Source organism: Aquarana catesbeiana, linkage group LG02 (assembly GCF_042186555.1).
Source record: "Aquarana catesbeiana isolate 2022-GZ linkage group LG02, ASM4218655v1, whole genome shotgun sequence".
Lineage (NCBI taxonomy): Eukaryota > Metazoa > Chordata > Amphibia > Anura > Ranidae > Aquarana > Aquarana catesbeiana.
Genome location: NC_133325.1, coordinates 99,531,393 through 99,549,163, shown reverse-complemented (window position 1 = coordinate 99,549,163; position 17,771 = coordinate 99,531,393). Strand labels below are relative to the sequence as shown.

Here is a 17,771-nt window from a genome sequence, read left to right as displayed (position 1 = left end):
AAAACATGTTTTTCTTAGTTTCTGTTGGAAAATTGTGCAAACAAATTAACCCAAATCAGTGCATATTATTTAGTCTGTGTGAAAGTTACAGAATCTAGAAACTATGAGATATATATATATATATATATATATATATAGCTATATATATTTATATATAGCTATATATATATATATATATATATATATATATATATATATATACATATATATGAAAATTGATCAATCTTGATGTACTGACAGCCCATCTCATTTGTCGAGGCCCTAAAATGCCAGGACAGTACAAATACCCTTCAAAATGGACAAAAAGTAGACAGTCCAATGTATTTAGTAGGAGGCATGATGAATTTTTATTCAGTTGTATTTTTTTGTCACAGTTTTTTGGAAAATAAGGAAATTAAATAAAACGTATTTTTGTTTCACAATTTTTTTACATACGTTCACCAGTTCAATACAGCATTATCATATGACTGGTGTGGCGGTGATCAGGGATACTGACTGGTGATAGTATTTAAAAAAAATTAAACATAAAAAAAAGAAATAATTTTTATTTACTGTATATACTCGAGTATAAGTCGATCTGAGTATAAGTCGAGGCCCTAATTTACCACAAAAAAATGGGAAAAACTTATTGACCCGAGTATAAGACGAGGGTGAGAAATGCAGCAGCTACTGTAAGTGGAAAAAGAGAGTCAACAATGCCCATCTGCAGCTGTATACCTCCCTGTGTCCTGTGCATGTGTCCTGTGCATATATGTATATGTGTATGTGTCCTGTGTATATGTCCATGTGTCCTGTGTATATGTGCATGTGTCATGTGTCCTCTGTATATGTGTCATGTGTCCTGTGTATATGTGCATGTGTCAAGTACTTGTGTCCTGTGTATATGTGCATGTGTCATGTACCTGTGTCCTGTGTATATGTGCATGTGTCATGTGTATATGTACCTGTGTCATGTACCTGTGTCCTGTGTATATGTGCATCTGTCATGTGTCCTGTGTATATGTGCATGTGTCATGTACCTGTGTCCTGTGTATATGTGCATGTGTCATGTGTATATGTACCTGTGTCCTGTGTATATGTGCATCTGTCATGTATCCTGTGTATATGTGCATGTGTCATGTACCTGTGTCCTGTGTATATGTGCATGTACCTGTGTCCTGTGTATATGTGCATGTGTCATGTACCTGTGTCCTGTGTATATGTGCATGTGTCATGTGTATATGTACCTGTGTCATGTACCTGTGTCCTGTGTATATGTGCATGTGTCATGTACCTGTGTATATGTGTATATGTACCTGTGTCCTGTGTATGTGTCATGTGTATATGTACCTGTGTGCATGTGTCTGTGTGCATCCTACCTGTGTCCTGTGCATCCTCCGTGTGCCGCTCTGCATCGATCAGCGTGTGCGGCGGCCATTCACTGTTCAAAAGCCGCGCCTCCTCCTCATCCATGATAGGCAGAAAACTCCATTTCCCAGCAGTCAGCGGTCAGCCTATCACGGACATTCTCTCATCCTCATACCATGGACGAGGATGAGAGAATGTCCGTGATAGGCCGTACACTGACCGCCTATCACAGACGAGGAGGTGCGGCTTTTGAACAGTGAGAGGCTGCCGAGTGCTATGTAGCCGCCGTCTGCCTGCATGACACGCTGATCATGTAGGCAGTCGGCGGTGACTCGAGTATAAGTCGAGGGGGGCACTTTCAGCCCCAAAAAAGGGGCTGAAAATTTTTGACTTATACTCGAGTATATACGGTAATCATTTCTAATCATAGTGACAGTGTACTACACTGGGCAAGGGATCAGGGATTTTTTTTTTTTTTTACACGTATTGCTTATAACAGTGATGATCACTGTTATAAGCAATAGTTTTACTGTCATGAATGGCTTTCATTCATTAAACCTTGCTTACTGTTGTGATGCTGTGATTAGCTACAGCTAATCACATGGTACAGGGCGCAGTAATTGGCCCAGTTACCATGTGATAGCTGTGGGCCAGTCACAGCATCACAATAGTAAGCAAGCTTAATTTCATTGCTTACATTGTAACCATGTGATCATTATGATTGGTCACCGAGCACCGTGATTCAGTGTGTCCACCAGACACAGTAGTCACGGAATCACACCGCTGTGCTGGTCAGCGCTAGGCATGTGCAATTCGTTTAGTTCCGAATTCGTTTTTAAACTAATTTCGACAAATTCGTTAATTCGGAAATATCCGAATTAAAGAAAACCTGTTTAACGAATTTTTCCGAATATTCGTAAATTAGAAAAATTTGTAAATTCGTAAATTCATACATTCATACATTAGTAAATTAGTGAATTCGTAAATTTGTAAATTCGGAAATCTGAAATAATAATTAACTAATAATAACTTAACTACTATTACTAGTAACTATTAAATTATAGGTATTGTAATTTCCTTTCAAATTTGGCTGTCAGTGAACGTAACACATACAAATTTATCCGAAGGTTACGAATGATCCGAAATAACGAATGCCGTATCCAAACGAATGGAACATAATGAATTAATAATAATGAATAACAATAATAATAATAATAAAAACTTTTTATTATTATTATTTATTATTAATTTGTTTCGTTCCATTTGTTTAGATGCAGCATTCGTTATTTCGGATAATTCGTAACTTCGGATAAATTCGTATTTGTTACGTTCACTGACAGCCAAATTTGAAAGGAAATTACAATACCTATAATTTAATAGTTAGTTACTATTTCAGATTTTCGAATTTTTGGGTTTTTGGATTTTCACATTTCGAATTTACAAATGTACGAATTTACGGATGTATGAATTTACAAATGTACGAATTTACGAATTGCAATCATAATGAATGACCTGAAAAACGAAAAAAAAAAAAATTAACTAATGAAACGAAAACAAAAATGAACGAATGTTTTGGCTGTGCACATGTCCAGTCAGCGCACAGTACGTCGCCTAGCCAGCTTGCAGTAAATGTACTGTGGGCAAGTGGCAAGTGGTTAACGGTGGGTACACATGAGTAGAATTGCATCTGAAAATGGAATATGTTTTCAATTTTCTAATGTTTAGTGGGGTCAAATCGATGTTTGTTTTCAGCCACTGCGGGGAGAAAATTTGAAGCATCAAGATGTAAAATTTGTCTTGAAAAAACAAAATTTTAACGATAAAAGTGGTTTTATTCAGGAAAAATTGTGTATGTTGTAATGAAACCTGTTTAGTACTTCTGGGATTCCATTTAAGTAGCAGGTCTGGATGAGGTTTTAAGAACTTTCAAATGAAATTAATTGACTCAAATGAAATTAGTTGAATTTTGAATGAAATTAGTCGATGGCAAGACGAACAATTTCCATGGGAAAGTTCAAACCAAATTCTGCTTGTGTCTACAGAGCTTAAATCTTTCTCAAACTATTCAAAAAATGTATGGCTGGACTTACAATTGTAAAATAAAACTTTAGGGCAGTGTTTCTTTTTGAGTTGTGTAGATTTGCTGTGATAATTCAGAAGTAAAAATAAATCTAGAGTTTAATTATTTGACTTTAGCTAGACAATCTACTCCCTAGTTGTCACTGTGCATTTTATATAAATTATCTTTGCATACCTCCCATCACAACGGAAGAATACAGACATACACTGAGTGCTTAACAGTTTCTAATGCCGCGTACACATGAGCAGAATGTCCAACAGAAAAAGTCAGACGGAAGCTTTTCATCATATATATACCGATCGTGTGTAGGCCTCATCGTACTTTTTTTCTTCTGAAAAATCTGACGGACCTAGAAATGGAACATGTTCTAAATCTTTCCGACTGACCCAATTCCTATGGGGAAAACCGATCGTCTGTATGCTGTTCCAACGGACCAAAAAAGACACATGCTCTGAAGCAAAAACAAGATGGAAGCTATTGGCTACTGGCTATTGAACTTCCTTTTTCTTGTCCCATCGTAAGTGTTGTACGTCACCGCATTCTGGACGGTTGGACTTTGGTCGGACTTTGGGTTGACCGTGTGTAGGCAAGACCGCTTGAATGGAATTCCGTTGGAGTTCCGTCGGAGAAACCTTCGGAGTTTATTACGACGGCAAAACCGGTTGTGTGTACGCTGCATTAAGGATACAAGGTCCTTTGAAACTGATAGTTATGCTTTTACAAGATAATGTCACTAATAAAATGTGTTATTTACTGTGTGTGTATTTTTCCATTTTAGGAATGTTGCCGGTTGTTTCAACAAGAGAAATGTCTAATTTTGAGCTAACGCTCAGCCCCGATGGTACTCGGGTTGGAAACCACAAATGTTCCAATCTTCTAGACTACAATGAAGTTAGAACAAATTATGGGTTTTTAACAGATGCCACCAAGAACCCCAATGTCATAGGCGAGACGTCTCCTTACCAGTACAGCACACAGCTCCGTGGCGCCAATACACTGCGTTTCTACCGCAACCTGAACCTGGAGGCCTGCCTGTGGGAGTTTTCCAGCTATTATGATATGTCTGAACTACTGACTGAATGTGGAGGAACAATCGGAACTGATGGACAGGTATGTTGCTGCATAGCCTAATATTCTACACAATATATTTAACTGCAGCACTTTTTCATAAAGTAACATTTAAAAAATACTCAACATCCACAGTTCGCAGTGACCATTAAATATTTGTGGCTCGTTTCTGAGTGTTGGGATTGGGCTTTCTGTGCAGAATACAGGTTCAATCATTAAAATAAAAAAAGATATTATACTTATCTGCTTGTGAGCTGGGCTGTGCGCGTCCATAGACACACACAGTGTGGCTCAGCCATGCCCCCGTTTCCCTCCTCTCAGAATTGACTATGAAAAGAGGAAGAGAGAGCAGCGGTGCTGCAAATGGGGAAATGCTGGATCAATGGAGGAGTCAGGTAAGTATTTCGATTCTGACACCTTTTCCTGACACCAAGATAAAAATGGTAAGACGAAAGAAATGGCTGCACATCTAGAACTTCCGATTGCCTTTTATTTTGCTTCACAAAGATAACACCAGAGACGCCAAACTGTGGTCACGTAGACGCGTTTCACACATACATCTTGTGCTTAATCATTACTGGTAATTGGTAATGATTAAGCACAAGATGTATGTGTGAAACGCGTCTATGTGACCACAGTTTGGCGTCTCTGGTGTTATCTTTGTGAAACAAAATAAAAGGCAATCGGAAGTTCTGGATGTGCAGCCATTTCTTTCTTCTTTCCAAGTTTCCCACGGAGGCGGGCCAGGGCTAGCACTCTGCAAGATACTTCAATCAGCCTTATCTTTATACACCTGGAGCAATGGTTCTTTTTCTTGTAAGATAAAAATGGTGACAGGAGAGGGAGCTCTAGCTGATTGACAGCCTCAGCTCTGTTCTAGTGTGAAATAGGGGTGTGTCCCTTTCCTCCAACCAGCTCTCAGAGCTCTCCTCACTGATCTAACGCCAGCTCTCCGCCCCCTGCTTTTCACAGCTGAGAGACCCTGTATAAATTCTGCTCTTTGAATTGCTGAAGGAGAAAAGTGGCAGCAGATAAACAGGTACAACTTACTTATGCATGAGGCTTTGCTTCATCTCTGTGTATCACCTGAGGGAAGTCACTTCACTGGGAATATGTTAACAACCTTTTTAAGGCAAATATACACATGTGTGGCTATTAGGAATGGAGCACCTGAGAGATGCTTACATGAGGGGGAAATAGCAATCATTAGGAAAGACCTGCTTGGCCAATCACTGACCCCCAAGACTGTTCCTCCATGCTTAGTAGGGACATATCATTATAGATGTGTGAATATAAGAACATTCCTCGATCGCTCCAAAATGTTCCTGCTTGCAAAAGTACAGGAAACTTTAAATATATCATACCCCGAGGCCGAGACACGAGAGGAAATAATGTCCTTTTCACTTTTTATAGCTTCTGAGTTCATGTCTATGCGTGAAACACAACATATATGGAAAATGAATTGATGCTGTTTATTTTGTTTGAAGTGGTAACAGCAGGTAACATAGTCTTAGGAACCAGGCTCTTCTCTTTTATCCTCATTACTGACAGAACTTTATTCAGTCTCTCGTCTATGTGAAACATCAAAGACTTCTCGGTATTTCTTAGCAGTGGCATAGGCACTTATCCACATAGCTATGTTTGAAAAAAATATATAAGGGAAATGTTTTGGTATTGATAGATGCCAGATCTGTGCCACATTAGTCCTGGCAGATGGAAGGTCCAAATGTCAAGTGTCACCTAATAAAACGCCTTTTAATAGTTGATTATGTGTATGATCAAAATAAATGTAATTCATGTTCCATGGGCAGAGACATGTTAGAATGAATCGCAGTTTCCATAACCATACATAGGAGGCAGAGCTGAAAAATAAGGTAAGGTATTTATAGGCCAGTGTCTGCAATAGCAGAGAGCAACCAAAATAAATGTTCCATATTTAGGGTTGCCATTTACATATGTGAATCTGTCCTAGAGAGCTGGCTGTGTGTTGCAACAGATCTCCTTGTCATTGTTGCAATGGGCCAGACTAGTGTTATTTTGACATCAAATTTCGATTTCGATTTAGTTTTAGTCATAGGCTTTTAACTAAAATGCCATTTTAGTTTTAGTCGTATTTTAGTCATCTGAATTGTTTTAGTTTTAGTCGTATTTTAGTCATCTGAATTGTTTTTAGTTTTAGTTGTATTTTAGTCGGCTAAAATCTCCAGTGTCATAAACAAACAAAAATATTGCTTTTTGACAAACAGAAGTGCAACTTTAAAATATTAAAAGAAAAAAACTGTAAACTATATTAGCTGTAATGCCATTGAATTATAACAGTTCTCTGTTAACCACTTCAGCCCCAGAAGGTTTTACCCCTTAATGACCAGGCCATTTTTGCTATAAGGTACTGCGTTATTTTAACTGACAATTGCGCAGTCGTGCAACGCTGTACCCAAATAAAATGTATGTCCTTTTTTTCCCAACAAATAGAGCTTTCTTTTGGTGGTATTTGATCACATCTGCATTTTTTGTTTTTTGCGCTATAAGCAAAAAAAAAAGTGACAATTTTGAGAGAAAAAAAGTATTTTTTACTTTCTGCTATAAAACACATCGGATTTTCCGACGGGAAATGTTGGATGTGAGGTTGTTGGCGGAAAGTCCGACCGTGTGTATGCTCCATTGGACGATTGTTGGACTTTCCGCCAACAAATGTTGGCTAGCATGTTTTCAAATTTTCTGCCAACAAATGTGTGTTGTCGGATTTTCCGATCGTGTGTACACAAGTCCGTCGGACAAAAGTCCAAAGTACAACCACGCATGCTCGGAAGCAGAAGCGGTCGGTCTTGTAAACTAGCGTTTGTAATGGAGAATTAACATTTGTGACGTGGCAAGTTGTGAAATCTCCAAATGCAGCGCACAATTCTCTTCTTCTTTAATGGGATAATAATGAAGCTGCTTTGCTGGTGATACTGATGGAGTTTTTGCAAACGAATTTTCAAAGGCTTTTTTTTTCTAGTAATATCAAGAATAATATTATTATGTTTTTTGTTTTTTTTTAATTTGTGCAAATTACCACAACACCATTATCCCGTAGTTTATAAGATCAAAGATACAACTATGTTGGTGTCCCTTGTCAATTTTACATTGTATTTTTTTAAATGTAACTGCCGACTCCCAAACTGTCATTTGAAGTAAAACACATAGCCAAGTATTATTCTACACAATTTTTTTTATTGTGCATTAAAAAAAATAATAATAAAAATAGACATGCTATCTGCCAATAGAAAAGAACCAAAAAGTGCATTCTATGCATCCAAAAATATAGAAAATATACCAAATCAAATCATTATTCAACCAAAAAAATAATGTCACAGCAAAAACTACAAGGCCAATAATAAATAACACGTTATCTCCTCCGATTCCGCAACATGTCTGGTTGACGAACGGCCGTTCAGAAATGCACTGAAAAGCACGAAATGAAAAGCGATAAGAAAAGCGCGAATCAACACTCACCAAACTTCTACTAACACGAAAATAGCAGAAGGAGCCCAAAGGGTGGCACTAAAGAACTGAAAAACCACGTAGTACGTCTAGTACATCACTACGTTTGTAATTGTTGGCCAACGTATGTGTGACCGTGTGTATTCAAGACAAGTTTGAGCCAACATCCTTCGGACAAAATTCCACGGTTATGTTGTCAGAAAGTGTGTACGAGGCATTAGAGTTTTGGCTAAAATGCCATTTTAGTTTTAGTCGTATTTAGGGTTGCACCAATACCGATACTACCGAGTATTTGCCCGAGTACTTGTACTCCCAATGCTTCACCCGATACTGGAAGTCAGTGAGCAGGCAGAGTGGGTGGGAGAAGGCGGAGCAGAGCGCGGCACAGTCAGAGGTCTTGCAGTGCAGCGGAGCTTCGAAGGTAAGCCTGTGGGCAGGGGTGTGGGTCACTCGCAGCGGTGTGCAGCCGTGTACATCGGTGACCGGGCCGTCAGAATCGTTAACGGAAGTGACGGCCTGAGTCTCCGTCAGAGGCTGTACACGGCAATGCCCATCTTGGTACACCCTGAACTCGCCCTCAGTAGCCTGCAGTCACAAGGTGGCAGCGGATATCTTCTAACTAACTAGATGGGTTGGGTGTAAGAAGATGTCCGCTGCTGCATTCTGACTAGGCTTACTGAGGCTGAGTGCAGAGTGTATTAGGATGGGCTCTTGTACTCACTCTGTCATCACTTATCGTCGATTTTATTGTATCATGCCACCTATTAGTGCCCATAAGTGCCACCTATCAGTGCCCATAAGTGCCACCCATAAGTGCCAGCCATCAGTGCCGCATATCAGTGCCCATCAGTAAGTGCCAGCCATCAGTGCCGCATATGAGTGTCCATCAGTCTGTGCCACCTATCAGTGCCACCTATCAGTGCCCATAAGTGCCAGCCATCAGTGCCGCATATCAGTGCACATCAGTAAGTGCCAGCTATGAGTGCCGCATATCATTGTCCATCAGTCAGTGCCAACTATCAGTGCTGCAAATCAGTGCCCATCAGTCAGTGCCACCTATCAGTGCCACATATCGGTGCCACCTATCAGTGCTCATAAGTGCCAGGCATCAGTGCTGCAAATCAGTGGCCATCAGTCAGTGCCACCTATCAGTCCTGCATATCAGTGCCAGCAATTAGTGCTGCAAATCAGTGCCCATCAGTACATGCCACCTATCCGTGCGTTCAAAGTGAAAGGCTGAAGCACACCACATCCCACATGGAAATGTAGTAAAGGCTACATCTTCTGTAGGGCACTGCAGGTGCTTTGTGAGGGTGCATTGGTGTTCCATTCGCATTTTAAAGTTCTTTGCTGGAAAAACCTGGTGTAGTCGGCCCCTTTTTATATGTTTTATTACAGTTTTTATAGAGCCTGAGTTGTTTATTAGAGTGCGTTAAATGTTCTAAATTATAGTTGAAAGGTTGTTTTGCGTTTTATAGAGGAAGGTCTTTTTTCAAATAAATCATGTCTCGTGGGGTCACTTTCAGCTTCTTTCCACAAATACAAATATCCAGGAAAACCTTGTGACATGAGTGAAACATCTTTGTGTCCAGGCTGCACTTTGTCCTATGTTGTCTCAGAATAAATATCACGGCTCATTAAGCCAGTTATCAGAGCTCTAAAATCAGTGACCAGCCGTTAAACCTTTAAAAGCATTTATGCGACTTTTTGATGATAACATAAGAAGATTGATATGGCTTCCAGAACCAGATTTCTATCTTGTGGTTTACAAAGGTATTTCTTTTTTTATCCATCGGCCAAAGATAGACATGTAAATCGTTCTTTTACATGCAGCCAAGTGCTGCTTTCTTCACATCGTCTGCATTTGTCTTCTACACACTATAATGGCAAAACATGAGATATGAATAGAAAGCTCTGACAAGGAGCTTTAAAACAAACCTTTTTCTATGTAAATAAATGGCCCAGGCATTTTAAACATAAAATTAAAACTCTCACTGCATTACTGACCTTGTCTCCTGGGCTGTCCCTTGCAGAAAGTCTGCTTCCCCACCAGCTCTTTTCTAGCTTGAATGATGGCCAGTGTCTTTAACGTGAGGGCAATCGCCTTTATTTTCAGTACACATTTGCAATCATGGCAGTATTGACTTAAAAATAGTTTTTAATGCAACTTGCATATTTTGATGATTTTGTTCATCAGAGATATGCAGTTTTTCCCTCTGGTGTCTGTGGGTGTATATCAAGGTTTTGCAGCATTCCCTGACAATTGATAAAATAATAATTAAAATGGTTGTAAATAATTGAAAAACGTATGTACTTCTTTAGTGTGTACTTGCCGCAATCCAAAGCATCTAGTGTAATTTCTGGCTGCTGTCTCCTTCCTCTGCTATCTGTATGAGTCCCTTCTGACAGTTTATGTTGATACCAAAGGATCCTGGGAGATGCCCCCCCCCCCTTCTCTAACATACAGCAAATGATTCACAGCCTCAGCTGTGAATCTTTCATCTTGAGACTGCATAGAGGTGGGTGTGTCCATTCCCTCTACTCAGGTCTCAAATTACACTCCGCTCTCATGCTGTGCAGTGCCTGATGTCAGATCCCTGCCCACTGCCTTCTGGAGTAAAATAAAAAAAAGCAAATCATGGGTATAAAGGCTAGCTACAACTAGTGAGATTGTTTTCTGTTGTTTTTGCGCAATTAAACATGTAATAGAGGAGGATAAGGTTACTAGCATGTCCTCTGTCATTGATTTCTTTACTTTGATTTCAGGTTCAATGTCGCAAAGATTATTCGATTATTAGTTAGATTCTAATCTAGCAACATTTTTTAAAGGTGTTTAGAGATTCAACCCCATGACTCATTATTTGGTTCTTATGACATCAAAGGGGTGCATGGATACCCCAGACCTAGAAAGTAGTCCCCATGAAGTGCTGTGGGGTCCAATTTGTGAGGCTTCATGCACACTAGCTTATTGTTAAGCTCCTAGCAGCTACTTCGAGCATTTTGTTTTGTCCCAGAAGAAAATCATGTTATCCTATGTTCATGCACATTATTGTAGGCTAGAACTGTTTTTCAAGCTTCAGCTTCCAGGAGCAGACAAAAAAAAAAAAAACGCTTCTTTGTGTTTTTTTGGAGAGATTTGCCAGCAGAACAAAAAAAGCTGATAGCTCCTAGAACTTCCTAAACGCTGTTAACCTCTACTAAGCACTGGTCTCAAGCAGTTTTTTTTCTTAGCCAGCAGCCCACCAGCGTCCTTAATAAGCAGTGTATAGCGGCTGCCGCATCCTCCCCCCAATCCTCTTATGGATTTGGGGGGAGGACCCCCAGGCTGTTTTTCCCATTTTTTATTGCCAGCAATTGTTTAGTTTACATTTAGCTGTCAGTTGGGAACCCCGCTGACAGCTGATAAGTCATCTGTTGTTAGGGACGTGTTTGCTGGCTTTCCGGCCCGCTCCTTAATAACCAGCTATTCACTGGTTGTTAAGCACATCGGCGGCTACCTCTCATAAACACTTATGAAAATGCTCCTAAACACTGCAAAACACTGCTAAATATTAGCATTTTTTGATCCAGCTTTTTTGAGTGTCTAGTGTGCATGGAGTGTTATACTTTTTTTTTTTTTCGACCATGTGTTGCATTTACGTTTAGCCCTGGTGCACAAGGCCTCAGCATTTAGGTGTGGGCACATGTGTATTGTACAGCCGAGTTGCTGGCAGCCTATAAACTATGAGAGGAGACTAGACATGGCTGGACAGTGCATCGAATACTGCTAATGTTAAGGGAATTATACACCCGGGGACAAATGCCCAGAACCCAGCTTTCCCCTGAGCGCACACTTCCCTAAATGTAAAACAGGCTGCCAGCGGCAGGGCTGGATGATGCACCTGTGCCTTCTGTCCACACCTAAAGACCACCTTATGCACTGGGGCACACCCAGGGAACACCCAGTGTACATGGAGCCATACTTTAGCATTCTCTCAAAACTCCCTTTGCCAGTACTTAGGATGTAGTATTTGCCATTATGGCCCCAATGCAAAGTCTGACATAATCAAGAGTGTCTTGGTGCCAAAGCAATGTTCGGCCACTTTTTTTTTCTTCAGCAATTTTTGGGAGGTTAAGTTGGGAACAGTAAAATATCAATAAACTATATATTTTTTTAAAGATTGTTTATTTATATGAAAATTTGTATGTACAAACCAAAGAACAGAGATATTCTTGGGTGTGCCAACGCAATTAAACATGACATATACATAACCAAACACACCCCATTCATTCTACATATTTATATAAGGCAGAGAAAACATATTACTCACTTATGCAACTTAATAAATAAACCTACTCCTAGGGGAGGGGAGGGGAGTGCATGGTCCCATCGTCAGCCTGCCAGGTTGGGTCGCCTAGTGCATCAATCCAAAATTGCCAAATCTTATAGAATTGTTGAGGACAGGCCCTACTGTTGTTCACTATTTTAAATTTGGGTACTAGATCATCCAGGAGCCTCTTTAGGTGGGTAAAGCTCAGAGTCGATGTACTCTTCCTATTTTATAAAATAGTTTTCCTTGCATAAAACAATATAGCTCGAAAAAATAACGTTCTGATTGTTTGTTAAGGCATAATTATCTACCAAACCAAACAGACCAACCTTTGGTGGTTTTGGATCCCACAAAATGTAAGTTCTTTCCAGAGATATAAACACCTGATCCCATAATGTTAATCAGAAAAACATATTTAAAGTGTCCGATGGTGACATAGAATATCTCAGACAAGTAGCAGAGGTAATCACTCCCATTTTAGTAGTCTTCAGGGGTATAGTAAAGCTGATGAAGAAATGTAAACTGAATAAGTTTGTGGGCTGTGCTAATGCAGTCTTTAAAGGAAATGTCCAGCCTGAGCTCGTTTGGCTGGGCTTCTCCTCTGGGTCACAGAAGGGCAATTCGTTTTGCACTCCTGTGACCCGTTTTCAGCAGAGAGCGGACTCTCTGCTGACGTCATAAGAATCAGTCCAGGCACCGCATCATCCCGACAATAAAGTCTGGATCTGCCAGGTGCCTGGACTGATGCCCGTCTCAGCCTCTCAGCGACCCCCTGAGAGCCTGAGATGGCCGCTCCCCGCCCCTCCACAGCTCAGCGCTCCAGTGAGCTAGGAGAACCAGAGAGGAGAGCTGCTGATTGACAGCAGCTCTCTGCTCGGGGATCTGTGAGAAGTAAGCCATCAGCTGTATTCGATCACTTGGCTCTCAGTAAAGAGGCGCCGGGGACAGATGCAGCATCGGACCTATGCTGCATCCACCTAGGTAAGTATGAATGGGCAAAAAAAAACCCATACTTCCAGATCGTCCTACTGGTCATCATCTAGTGTTGATAGTAAGCATAGTTACATAACCTGAAGGTATGGTACAGTATACTGCATATCTCATATGTAGACTTGTCCAAGGTTTCCCTCTTTATAAATGTTTCCAGTGGTGAAATTGCCAGGGGAAAAAAAAAACGATATTTAATATAGGAAGTTTTAGCAGTTACATCACTATGCTGGTGAAATTAGTGTAAAGGTGCCATTCTCATGGCCCACTGCTTTTTCCAGTTGGTCCTGGCTTAGTGGTAACGTGACTTGCTGGGGCGCTCCCTTTAGGGTTAAACTACAGGATATCAATGCACAAGGTTGGATTAATCCTCTGTGTGCTTTGGGCATAACGTATGGCATGATATGTCAACACTCTCTCGTGTAAAGGAAGCCCTGTGTGTGCTGATGGTTTAACATTGCTCATCATAAAGCTGCGATTACCACGGGTTCACGCTGCACCTGTGCTTACCCCGATTAGCAGCAAAGCTCAGTCAAGTTACTTAGACTCCATGGAGTCTGCACTGTAGAGTCAACAGAGCCTGTTAATCTCTTTCTGGCCCTCACACCGCTGAAAACCTAGAACAACTGGGAAATAAATGTGTCTATAAGCCAGGCGTCAGTATGAGAACTCTTATCACTTTTCCGTCTTTGAGACTGTATAGAAAGGGGCATTCTTCCCTTTTCTTGTGACTTTGTATATCACAGAATGTATTACAGCCCGTTCATTTTTTTTTTTTTTTATCTGCGTGTCTAAGGCTGATCATATATGGAACAAATCAATAAAAAAGATTGAAAGTAAAAAAAAAAAAAAATGATCCCAGAATAACTGATTAACTTAACAAAATAGTTTTCAGACATGATGGGGCACAGTTAAGCCCTTTTAAATGTCTGTACAGAGGGCAAACGACTTGGCATCAATTTTATCTATGGTATATGCTCCCAGAAGCTGATATTGTCCTCATTACTGACTTACCATGCCTTGTTCTGCACTGGGTCTATGTATGGAGGTGATTATCTTGGTAGAGGAGTGGGGGGATCCACAGAATGAATGAAGCAGAAGCAGGGAAATACTTGCACTGCAGGTCCTCAAGTACAACTTCCTCTCCAGCAAGCCCACAGGAAAACAGTAATCAGCACAATAGTGACAATTAAGCTAAAGAACAGTAGTACTTAGGCACAATCATATTTCTATTGTTTAGGGAAAATTCAAGGCAGAATGTACATTTTTCAATTCATATACCCAGTGAATTGACTGGCCTCAGGTAATTCACAGAGATTAAACAAATCTTCCTACATAAGTAGTACCTGTTTATCTAAGGAAGAGACACACACCCTCCACACAGCACACAGGAACAGAGCTTAGTAAGGATGAGCTCAGGCGTGTTCACAACTCCACGGGCCCGCGCCCGCCAGGAAGCTGACAGTCCACGGCGCTAATCACAGGCAGTGAGACATTTCCCGATCCACGACTGCACAGATCGGAAAATGTCTCACTATCTGTGATTAGCGCTACGGAGTGTCAGCTTCCTGACGGGCGTGGGCATGTGGAGTTGCGAACACTCCTTAGAGCTAAGGCTGCAAATCAGCTGGAGATCACTCCCCTGTCACCATTTTTCTCTTGGTGTCTGGAAAACTTGTCAGAAGTGATGCAAGCTGATAGCAGAGAAATGATGCAGCAGACAGAATCAACAATTAGTGCTCCTAATTAAGACAAGTACACACTATAGAGGGATATGCTTTGTTCATATTTCATTTCTGAGGTTTACAACCAATTTAAGGAAAAAATAAAAATGTTCCTCTTCCTTTTTCCCTCAGTGCCCCCTCGTGGTTTCTCTTTCCACGAAAAATTAAATTGGGGACCTCATTGTTTCCCGTTTGACGAGAAGCTATGCACAGTTATTTGCATGTCTAGCTTACCAAGTTTCTTACCAGATATCTCTTTTTCTGTTTTCCCTGCTATTATGTGAGACACAATGTTTATTTGTCTATGGATGCTTTTCCGACTGCTTGTACCCTGTCAATACCTGCAAACTTTGCTAATGATGTGTAGCTAAAATCTATCTGTGGGTGTGTTTGCCTTCTGGTTTGCATGAAAATAAAGAATTCAAAAAATAGGTTTCTGCATGTCTTACCTGAATCACAAATTCAAAAATAAGGGGTTTATTTTTTTATTTTAGGATTGTGGGCAGAGCCATACAAATCATTCCCTCTTTCCCCTGAATATACTGTTCTTATGATACCTAGCAAGCCTGAAGCTGCTTTATGCAGTTCAGAATAAGCTGGTCTGTACAATTAGTCTGTATGTGTGCTGTAAGTTGTGGGTTCTAAAATACATAGTTGACCCAATAGCAGAAAGGAATTATTTACATGGTTTTACTGTAATCAATTTGGCCAGTCTGTGACTTCTATGTAAAATCTGCTAAGATATATAATTGTACATGCAGTCGGGATGGAAGAACGATTTTCAGGAATATCATTTAATGTTCAGATAACATTTATTTGAGTTCACGTGAGCATTGCTACAGTTTTCACTGTAAACTAAATCTTGTTTTGTTAATTAGATAATAAAATTAGACAGAACTTTTTTTTACATTCAGTTTGGTGGAGGTTTTTAGCTTCTGTCCTATGGGGTCAGTTTCAGCATGGTGCCAGAGGAGAAGCAGATCAAGAACCCCGTGTTTCTGATCTCCTGCAACACGTAATATAGGCATTAGGGTTATTTTAGACCCCTGAGGTCTCCCTAAAGTGAAGCCAGTGCTTGGACAAGGTTACCTAGAGCAATGTTATTCAAATCCAGTCCTCAAGTACTGCCAACATGTCATGTTTTCAGGCTTTCCATTATATTGTACAGGTGATTTGATCAGTTTCACTGCCTTGGTAATTACCACAGCCATCTCATCTGAGGGAAATCCTGAAAACATGACCTGTTGGGGGTACTTGAGGACTGGAATTGAGAAACATTGACCTAGAGCCCAGGGCAAACATACTAAACTGCGCCCCTCCTTCTCCAGCTCAATTCCTCTCAACAACTCCCCCCCTGAAAAAAATTCACCCCTCCTAGCACAAATCCTCTCCCCAAATTTCCCCTCCTAGCAAAATTCATCCCCAATCATCCCTACTATCACAAATCCCCCCCCCCCTCAAAAAATGTTTTCCCTCCTAGCACAATTTCCTTCCCCCCTCTACTATATCACCTCTTCTAACACAAACCCCCAAATTCCCCCTCTTAGCACAAATTCTCTTCCCCCAATCCCCCCCAAAATTACCATTTCTAGCACCCCTCCTAATTTACTCTCCTAGAAAAATTCTTATCCTCTGCCACCCCCCAACTTCCCCAGTCCTGAGTGGACTAGTCACAACATCTGTAAACTGTCTTAAACAAACAAAACATTTCCCAGCACACTTACCAGCTAGTCTGCAAAAAAAATGGACCTGGTCTAACCCGGTCTAACAATAGACATTATAAAGAGAGGGTTTTGTCGCACACATCTGCAAATATCTGTGGAAGCCACAGTGCCTCCTTAAGGCTCCTCTGAGTACTGCGGACCTAACTCTAAATTTGAAGGTCTCCAAGTTGGAGCAGTGGATAAATTAAGGGCAGGTTTGCCTGGAGGGAGCCCACCCCTCCTTAAAGGTGCCGGGGCACATTAGACACATAGCAGGAGCACAGTGGCAGCTGAAGGTATCCAGTGTGTCCCTACCCCAAATCCAGCTAGCAAGATATACCAAAAGATGGCAATCACCCCAATTTATAACTAGCCCTTGCAGTAAGGTGCACATGAAAGGGCTTTACCCATCTCAAACAAACAAAAAATGTGTAATGTGTAAACTGTCGTGAAAACCTGTAGTGACAAAAAATATATAAAAAATAATAAGATAATATAGTTTAAAAAACAAGCACATAATCCATATATACTGAGTATATATATATATATATATATATATATATATATATATATATATATGTATGTATGTATATATATATATATATATATATATATATATATATATATATATATATTGCCAAAAGTATTGGGATGCCTGCTTTAACATGCACATGAACTTTAATGGCATCCCAGTCTTAGTTCGCAGGGTTCAATATTGAGTTGGCCCACCCTTTGTAGCTACACCAACTTCAACTCTTCTGGGAAGGCTGTCCACAAGGTTTAGGAGTGTGTCTATGGAAATGTTTGACCATTCTTCCCGAAGTGCATTTGTGAGGTCAGGCACGACTAGACAAGAAGGCCTGTTGGACGAGAAGGCCTGGCTCGCAGTCTCTGCTCAAATTCATCCCAAAGGTGTTCTATCGATTTGAGATCAGGACTCTGTGTAAGCCGGTCAAGTTCCTCCACCCCAAACTCACTCATCCATGTCTTTATGGACCTTGCTTTGTGCACCGGTGCGCAGTCATGTTGGACAGGGAGGGGCCATCCCCAAACTGTCCCCACAAGTTGG

The 17,771-nt window shown here is 40.5% G+C and overlaps 1 protein-coding gene across 1 annotated transcript in view; it reads left to right on the top strand.

The window, feature by feature from the left end:
* The window catches only part of FREM2 (FRAS1 related extracellular matrix 2), a 293,022-nt gene that overhangs the window by 246,811 nt on the left and 28,440 nt on the right, over window positions 1–17,771 (top strand). Inside the window, exon 16 of the mRNA XM_073613282.1 lies at window positions 4,206–4,537. Coding sequence (XP_073469383.1) covers window positions 4,206–4,537 — 332 coding nt within the window. The remainder of the gene's footprint in view (window positions 1–4,205; window positions 4,538–17,771) is intronic.